This window comes from Grammomys surdaster, unplaced genomic scaffold (assembly GCF_004785775.1).
Source record: "Grammomys surdaster isolate TR1022 unplaced genomic scaffold, NIH_TR_1.0 350, whole genome shotgun sequence".
Lineage (NCBI taxonomy): Eukaryota > Metazoa > Chordata > Mammalia > Rodentia > Muridae > Grammomys > Grammomys surdaster.
In genome coordinates this window covers 1-9,178 of record NW_021604769.1, presented here as the reverse complement: position 1 = coordinate 9,178, position 9,178 = coordinate 1, and the positions used below count along the sequence as shown (strand labels likewise).

Genomic DNA, 9,178 nt, shown 5'->3' with positions numbered 1-9,178 from the left:
ATAGCAGCAAGAACCTGTAATTCCAGTGCTAGAGAAGTAAACAGGCAGATCTGTGAGTTCTCTAGTCAGTTGACTTAGACTACTCAGAGAGCTTCAGGCTAACGAGAGAACCTGTCTCCAAAACTGGTAAAGGGCAACTGAGAAACAACTCTAAAGATTTGCTTCTAGCTTCCATATGTGTGCACAGACATGCAGGCATGTATACACATGTAGATACTAAAAAAAAAATAAAATAAGGAAACAAAAAAATCACATTAAACACAAGATATGAAAGATATAATCTCTGAAAATCTTTAACCCATGGGGGACTCAAATCCCAAAAAAAAGAATGGTCTGTGACTTGCTCTCCATCCCTAGGAAAACATATAGATAATTGTGAAAGAGACACCATTGGGCAGAGCTACTTAAAGATTTGTCCATGGATCAGCATCAAACATGGAGCTTTGCACTTCTAAACCATGATGGTATGAATAAGGAATTGGAATGGATCATTTAAAACTATGTAGACTTGTGACAACACTAAAATCTTTTTAATACTCTATGAAAATACTACATATAGCAAATTGAGAGAGAATATGAACACATGACATGTAGAAATGCTTCCATAGAGAATGTGACACACCATGAGTCATGACTACAAGAACCCAATAATAAAAGGAAAGTGGGGAATGAGCGAATATAGAGAAGCAAGACCACATAGAACCCTACGAAGTCAAAGTTTTTGGATCTAAGGTTAAGATATAAGTAAATTAGAGTGTTTACATTAAAACATAAAGAACATATGAGAAAATATAGTAAAATAAAAGCATGTTTTAGGGCTGGAGATGTGACTACATGGTTAAGAACTCCAACACCAATATGAAAGCCAGGCACAGTGATGTACACCAGTAACCTAGTATGAACTAAAGTAGAGACAAGAAGATCCCAGGGGATACCTAGCTAGCCAATCTAGCCAAACTAACAAGTTTTATATCCAGTGAGATATCCTGAGTCAAAAGATACACTGACTAGCAATACAGGAAAACACCTGATACTGACCTCTGATTTCCACATCCACACAAAGAAGCTTGCACATGTGGATACACACACACACACACACACACAAACACACACACACACTATTTAAACTGTTTTAATATAAAAAAAATTTACGCCAAGAATAGCAACATTCATCTATAATCCTAACACTAGGGAGGTGAGTTAGGCTGGTCCTGGGAGCTTATTGTTACTCCCAGTCTATGTAAACTGGCAAGCTCTAAGTTCATTGAGAAACTGGCACAGATAGCAGTGGAGGAAGACACCAGATGTCAACACTTGGCCCCCACACAGGTCCACAGAAATGAAAACACATGCACACGAACCACATATATAACTTATACTCTATTAGATAAATAACTAAATAAGCTATTCTTTCTATCTTTGTTTGTTGGTGTATTTATGGCATGCTTGTTTGCCCTTGAGAACACAGATACTGCTAGATGACTCCTCTCCAAACTCTATGTGGAACTGCATAAGCTGGCATGCCATGTATTAGTCAGTTTGTTTTGTTTTTCTTGCCTTGTTGTTTGGTCTCATGGCCCCAGTTGGTCCTAAATCTTCCTACTTCTACATCCCTAGTTCTGGGATTGCATATGTGAGCCGTTGTACCTAGCTCCTCATACTATCCTTAAAAACAAACATGAGTTGTATCACAGAAAGTTTTCTTATTCCTATTTTGAAACTAAACATTGTGGAATATGTTCAGGGATAATGTCCTCAGCCCTCTCTACTCTTCTTTCTTTGCAACTCTTCAGATGATTTTTTAATTTTTTTACTAACCATGGAACAAAGTAATGGCACCAAAGTGACTGAATTCATTCTTCTGGGATTTGCTGGGCAGCACAAATCGTGGCACATTCTGTTCATAATATTTCTAGTGATTTATGTTGTCACTCTCATGGGTAACATTGGAATGATTCTGCTCATCAAAATTGATTCTTCCCTCCATTCTCCCATGTACTTTTTCCTACAACATCTAGCCTTTGTTGATCTCTGTTATACCTCAGCTATTACTCCCAAGATGTTAAAAAACTTCACAGAGACTAAAGCATCCATCTCCTTCATAGGATGTATGTTACAGCTACTAGCCTATGGTAGTTTTGCAACCATTGACTGCTTCATCCTAGCTGCTATGGCTGTGGACCGCTATGTGGCCATCTGTAACCCATTGCGCTATCCCATAGTCATGTCCCAGAGACTGTGCATTCTACTGCTGGTTGGTTCATATACCATGGGCTTCCTAAATGCTTCTGTAAACACAAGTTTTACATTCTCACTGAACTTCTGCAAATCCAATGCCATTAATCACTTTTTCTGTGATGAACCTCCCCTTCTTGCCCTATCGTGCTCCAGTATTGACTTTAGCATCATGCTACTGACAGTCTTTGTGGGGTTCAACCTGATGAGCACTGTGTTGGTTGTTATCTTTTCCTACATATATATCTTAGCTGCCATCCTAAGGATGTCTTCTGCTGCAGGAAGGAAAAAGGCCTTCTCCACATGTGCCTCCCACTTGACTGCAGTCACCATTTTCTATGGGACTCTCTCTTATATGTATCTACACCCCCATACCAATGAATCTCAAGAACAAGAAAAGGCAGCTTCTGTATTTTATGGCATAATTATTCCCATGTTGAATCCGTTGATCTATAGTCTGAGAAACCAAGATGTAATAGAAGCATTCAAAAAGATAGGGAAGAAATGCTTATAATTTGAACATCTATTTATAACTCAACAAAGTTTTTCAAGAAAGCTATTTCTCAACCTCAGATATCATGGCACATGTTGAGTGGCACATGGCTTAAATGCATTATTTCATCATATCAATTTATTCAATAGGTATAGAAAAACAACTCAAATAATTAAATAAAGTAACTTACATTCATGCTCTCTGCAGGGGGATGTGTTTAGTGTTGCTTTTGTGCTTCGTGAAAAGCTTTACTTAATTTTAATGTAGGTATATATGCCACAAGTATGCTGATGCCAAAAGATGCTATCTCTTCAACCCCACTTTTGTTCATTTTAATGAGTTTTCTTTTTCTAAACAACTTTCATCAAACAATAAAATTAAAGTAAATCTATTAGAAGTGCTTAATCAATTTTGCCTGAATATTTCTATTATGTAGACTCTGGTATTCAAAGGAGTCAAGGGGCATGTGCTCTTCTCTAAGGATATTTTTGCTGTTCATATTTTCCTATAATTATTCTGCTTGATATTGTAAAGTGAAATGTGAAAGATCATGTCCTCAGTAAGTATGTATGGGAAAAAGGGGGAAAGAAAAATATAAGAATAGATCCTCACAAATGTTGGAATACTAGAGGAAAATTTTACTCTTTTCCTAACAGTTTCTGTAAGAAATTAGGAAACTGACATAAAAGTCAGGGAAATGTATATCAATTTCATTCCTGTTTAATACAGCTTGAGTCTCCACCTATCTGCCCACATACACCATGAAAGGTCTACATCATAGAAAAACAAAACTAAATACAGATCTGATGCTACATAGCAGAAACATTCTCCAAAAATTAATGCTTTATGTTCTTTAACATTCTTCTCCCAAAAATTATAACATATATAGAAGACCAGGCTTAAATACAGAAGTATAATATGTACTAGTGTTCTTGCCATTTGGAAAAAACAAAACAAACATAGCAGAGTTTGCAGAACAGTTATCAATCATAATGTCACACAACAATTAAATGAAGTAGCTGAAAATACTTATCCTAACTCCTTTCTGGGCCTCAGCAGTGTGTAAAATCACAGGGAGAGGCAAGAGGAATATAGGCTGTGGCTTGCGACATTTCCCAATGTTTTCAGAAGGTTTAGACTCATATACTGAGGTAGGAATGTGGAAATGTCAGTCATAACCCAAATACTAACAAGATAAATCAGCTGGTACCAGCCCATTAAGCAAAGTTCATTTCAGGAAAGCAATCCCAAAATTAGGACACTCTAGTTTTACATAACATTACTGGCAACTTGATTTTCTGTCTATAGGTATAAGCCTTGTTTCTTCTCTGACACACAAATAAATCTTCTCCAGATGGAAAAAAACAAGACTGCATTCACCACATTTCTGGGGAGGGAGATATCACATACTTCTACTATTCATTTGTGTTCCCTCATAATAAGTATTCTTCTCTCTGCAGTATTAGTGATTGATCCCAGGGATGAGCAGCACACTGAAAAAAATCTACCACCAACCATCTTGTGGCTGTAAAATTATTTATGTGTTTTAAATATGCTGTTTTTCAGATATAAACATAGATATTACAAGAATATTCATGTAATATATGCACAATTTGTAATATTTTCTCCCAATTAGAGTATATATTTTCCTTTTATTAATGATTTATAGAGAATTCCTCTATCTTTTCTATCAGCTTTTAAATGTAATATACATTTATATTTAACATACATTAGGACCTGTGGATTAATATAGGTGTGTAGGATAGAATAAATGTTCAGATTCACTGCTTTCATTTTTAAGGTTTATATTATTGTTATATATTTGGGAGGGGGAGTATTGCCACATTTGTGTAGGTACCTATAGATGCCAGAATAAGATATTGGATTCCTTGGGACTGTAGTTACAAGCAGTTGTGAGCCACCAAACTATTTTCCACTGGAATAGTGGCAAGCTCTTGAGCCATTCCCCAGCCCTCAAATATTTTCTTTATTGCTCTCCAGTTTAACTGCAATTTTATTTAAAATACAATCACTTCATCATTGAATATTCTGGCCTTAGTTAAAAACTCAGTTTGTCCTTTTAATTGATATATTTTCCTGCTATTTTTTCCATCAATAAATATGCCTGTCCTGTTTTACTGAGAGGCAATTTTATTTATTACTATATGCTATTAGTTAGCATTACTGGTCCTTCAATATTGGTCCTTTTTGGAGATGAAAATATATTAGACTTGATTATAGAAATGATTTGGTCTCAACAGATAAATGGATCAGGAATGTTATTTTATTACCATATATTAACATTCTGTTTTTAAATTAAATTCACAGGTAAATGGGTGGAACTAGGGAAAGAAACCATCCTCAGTGAGGTAACCAAGACCAAAAAAGATAAATATGCATGTATTCTCTTATAATTGAATGTTAAGCTTTTAAGCCTTCAATAGGCATGCTACTATCAGTGTAACCATAGACATTAGGTATAGAGTAAAGAACTAGGTAGGAAATGAGGATCTCTCAGGGAAGAAAAAATAGATGTATAGTTAGAGAGATACAGGAGAGAGACTAGAATAGGAAGATTGAATGAGAAGAGAAAGAAAGATGAGCAGAAAGGTGGTAGTTCAAGGATGGACAGATAACTCAAAAGGACACTTGAGCAGTCTTTTTTTATTGGTTATATTATCTATTTACATTTCAAATGTTATCACCCTTCCCAGTTTCCCCTCCACAAACCCTTATCCTACTATCCCTCCCCCTGCTTCTATAAGGGTGCTCCTCCACCCACCCACATACCCCCACCTCACCGCCCTAGCATTCCCTTACACTGGGACATCAAACTTCCTCAGGACCAAGGGCCTCCCCCCACATTGATGCCAGATAAGGCAATCCTCTGCTACAGGTGCAGCTGAAGTCATGGGTCCCTCCATGTGTACTCTTTGTTTAGTGGTTTAGTCCTGGGCAAGGGGGTGGGGGAAGGGAATGTGTGTCTGGTTGTTGATATTGTTGTTCTTCCCATGGGGTTACAGCTCCTTCAGTCCTTCCCCTAACTCTTCCGTTGGGGTCCCCATGCTCAGTCTGATGGCTGAGTGGGAGCATGCACATCTGTATTAGTCAGACTTTAGCAAAGAGCTTCACATTTGAGGGGTCTTACAGAAACCTACTACAATAGAAGCTTTTTAAAACATATACATACACAAAAGATACCTAAATAGAGTCACCAAATAATGGGGATGAGAAAGCCCAACTAGACATCTCTTGCCAAGCGAATCCTTAAGTGCCAGAATGGGTTACATCTAACTGAGTGGTTAGCCAAAAGTGGCCATGGAAACCCCCAAACAAACCAAAGCTACTGGTTTCCTCCAAAAGCTGATGGTAAGGCCCTATTGCTGAAGACAACAATTAACATATCTCATTAAACATGGAAAGGTTGAGCTGGAGCCTAATTAGAGCCTTCATCCTTACTGACTAGTGTTCACAATACTGGAAGTTACTCTGCATACTACTATGTAAGAAATGTAAACACCAATCCAGCTACAAACCAATCTACAATGATGACTTACCTTCATACCACAGTGGTACAATAATGGCACAAACATTGTGGGAGAAACCAACCACTCTCTGAAGTTTAGGCCCACTTCATGAGATGGAACCCATGCCTGGCACTGCTAGTGTGGCCAAGAGCCTAAGACTAGACCTGAGAACATGAGGTAAAACCAAATACTATTGTTTTGCTAAACAAAGCGATAAAATTATTCTAAATGACATTTGGCTGCCACCATAGAGCAGTGTCTCACTCGGCCATCATCAGAGAAGCATCCTCTTACAATGCATGGGAAGTAACACAGAGACCCACAGCTGAACAATTGCAAAAAGAGACTGTGGAACATTCAATCCTAAATTGAATTTCTTCATCAAATTCCTCCCCTAAAGGCTCAAAGATCTTTACTGAAGAAGAAACAGAAAGATTGTAAGAGTCGATGGGGATTGAAGATACCAAGAAACAAGGTCTTCTAGACACAACTAAACTGACACTTGAACTCACAGAGACTGTGGTATCATGAGCAGGACATGCACGGGTCTAAATCAGACATGATCAATGCACTGAAGTAGGAAGTAAACATGATCTTGCATCCCCAACCAAAAAGCTATCTCCAATTAACAGTTGTTCAAAGAGGAAAAAATTAGTTTCTTTAAGGGAGTCTTACTGGTTATATAAATCACACCTAAGGGCAGGCCTCAAGCCCAGAAGTAGATGGCCAAGACAAAAGCTTGTGAAGGAGGGAACCAGAAGGGGGGCAGCAACTGGGATGTAAAATGAATAATACATTAATTAATTTTTAAAGAAAGAAAAAAGGGGAGAAAATGAGTATGTTGTATCAAAAAGCTTTATTTTCAATCTTGAAAAAAATGCACATCTACTGAACATCTACACTTTTTCTTGGCATTTTTCTTGAAACAATACATTATATCAGCTGTTTTCATGACATAAACATTGTATGTAGTGTTATAATAATCCAGAGATTAACTAGAATATATAAATGATAGGTTATAGACAAATACTTCATTTCATTTAAAAATTATATCTATAGCTACTGCGGCATAATTCCTTACTATAATTTAAATTTTATCCTTACACCCATAAATAAGTGTATTTACCTCTTTCATAAATGAAGCTTTTCTCTTTTTTTTAAGATTTATTTAGTTTATTTATATGAGTACATTGTAGCTGTCTTCAGACACACCAGAAGAGGGCATCTGATTCTATTACAGATGGTTGTGAGCCACCATGTGGTTGCTGGGAATTGAACTCAGGACCTCTGGAATAGCAGTCAGTGCTCTTAACTGCTGAGCCATCTCTCCAGCCCAAATGATTTTTTTTTCTTTACAGCCATTGGATATCATTAAAAACAAAAACAAAAAAACATAACTGTACACAATGCAGAGATCAACCCATCATAAAGAACCCAGCCCTGATACATTTATATCACATACCCTGCATCTATGGTTCAAGGAACAATACAGAAGCAGGAAGAATGTACGAGCCAGAACACCAGAAAATCTGCTGTAAAAACAGTCTCTACTAGAAATGGCTGCAGAAACAAGACCAGAACAATAGCAATAGCAATAAACATGCTAACATAAAAAGAGAAATTTCTATGAGATCTCAACCTTATAAAAAAGAACTATAGGGGGCTGGTGAGATGGCTCAGTGGTTAAGAGCACTGACTGCTCTTCCAGAGGTCATGAGTTCAAATCCCAGCAACCACATGGTGGCTCACAACCATCTGTAATGATATCTGATGCCCTCTTGTGGGGTGTCTGAAGACAGCTACAGTGTACTTATATATAATAAATAAATAAAAAAAATTTAAAAAAAAAAAAAAGAACTATAGGCATCCATGGACCGCTGGGAATAGGAAATTAGCCTCCCGAGATATAAACACCCTTATTGGGTGTCCAACACAGAGCAATGAACCTTAAAACCATATGTCTTAGGTAGGGTTTCATTACTGTGAAGAGATACCAAGACCAAGTCAACTCTTATAAGGAACAGCATTTAACTGGGGCTGGCTTACGGGCTCAGAGGTTCAGCCCATTATCGTCAGATTAGGAAGCATGGCAGTGTCCAGGCAGACATGGTACTGAAGAAAGAGATGAGAGTTCTGGCATCTTGATCAGAAGGAAGCCATGAAAAGACTGACTTTTTTGCACTGGGAGGAGCTTCAAAAGCTCATTCCCACAGTGACACACTTCAACAAAGCCACACCTACTCCAACAAGGCCACACCTCCTAATAGTCCCACTCCTGGGCCAAGTATATTCAAACTACCACCATATACAAATGACAAAAACAAACCCAGAAAGTTCTATTTTTATATCTTTATACATACATACATACACAAACACAAGAAGCCATCAACTTGAGAAGGGGTGTGGAAGTGCTTTGAGGGAGGGTAACTGAGAGAAGCTAGAGAAAAAAAGGGGGGAAATAATTTAATTCTGTTTCAACTAAAATCATTGTTTAAAATAAAATCAAAATAATTTTTAAAAGAACATGGGCAGTCATGATTTTTAAGTACGAACGATCCTAGAAACAATCATTAATGAATGTGTAAAGATACTTTTTTTAAAAAAGAATTCTATTTTAAAAGAATATTTTACTTAGTAAATGGAGTACAATATTTGTGCATAAATAATTAATATTCTGTTTAGTGATAAACACAAATGCCTCAGTGACTTACGGTAGAATATATAATGTGGGGCCTGTTGTAATTATTATGGATTATTAAAGCACCTGTGCTTTTTTTAACAGTATCTGATGACTAAGGCTAGCTATTTCACACAATCTTTCCCATCCTTAAAAGCAGATGTTTCACTTGCTTGGTTAGATTCACACCAAGGTATTTTGAATCTAACCAAGCAAGTGAAAGACCTGTATGACAAGAACTTCAAG

General features: G+C 37.1%; 1 protein-coding gene across 1 annotated transcript; it reads left to right on the top strand.

The window, feature by feature from the left end:
* The first annotated feature begins 1,819 nt into the window (after window positions 1-1,819).
* Window positions 1,820-2,749, top strand: LOC114631082 (putative olfactory receptor 5AK3). Its single transcript, XM_028779383.1, has one exon. It carries the CDS (start codon window positions 1,820-1,822, stop codon window positions 2,747-2,749), a length of 930 nt encoding a protein of 309 aa, XP_028635216.1.
* The last annotated feature ends 6,429 nt before the right edge of the window (window positions 2,750-9,178 follow it).

Excerpts from the sequence above, each read along its gene's own strand:
- LOC114631082 (XM_028779383.1), top strand. The coding sequence starts at position 1,820 with ATGGAACAAAGTAATGGCACCAAAGTGACTGAATTCATTCTTCTGGGA.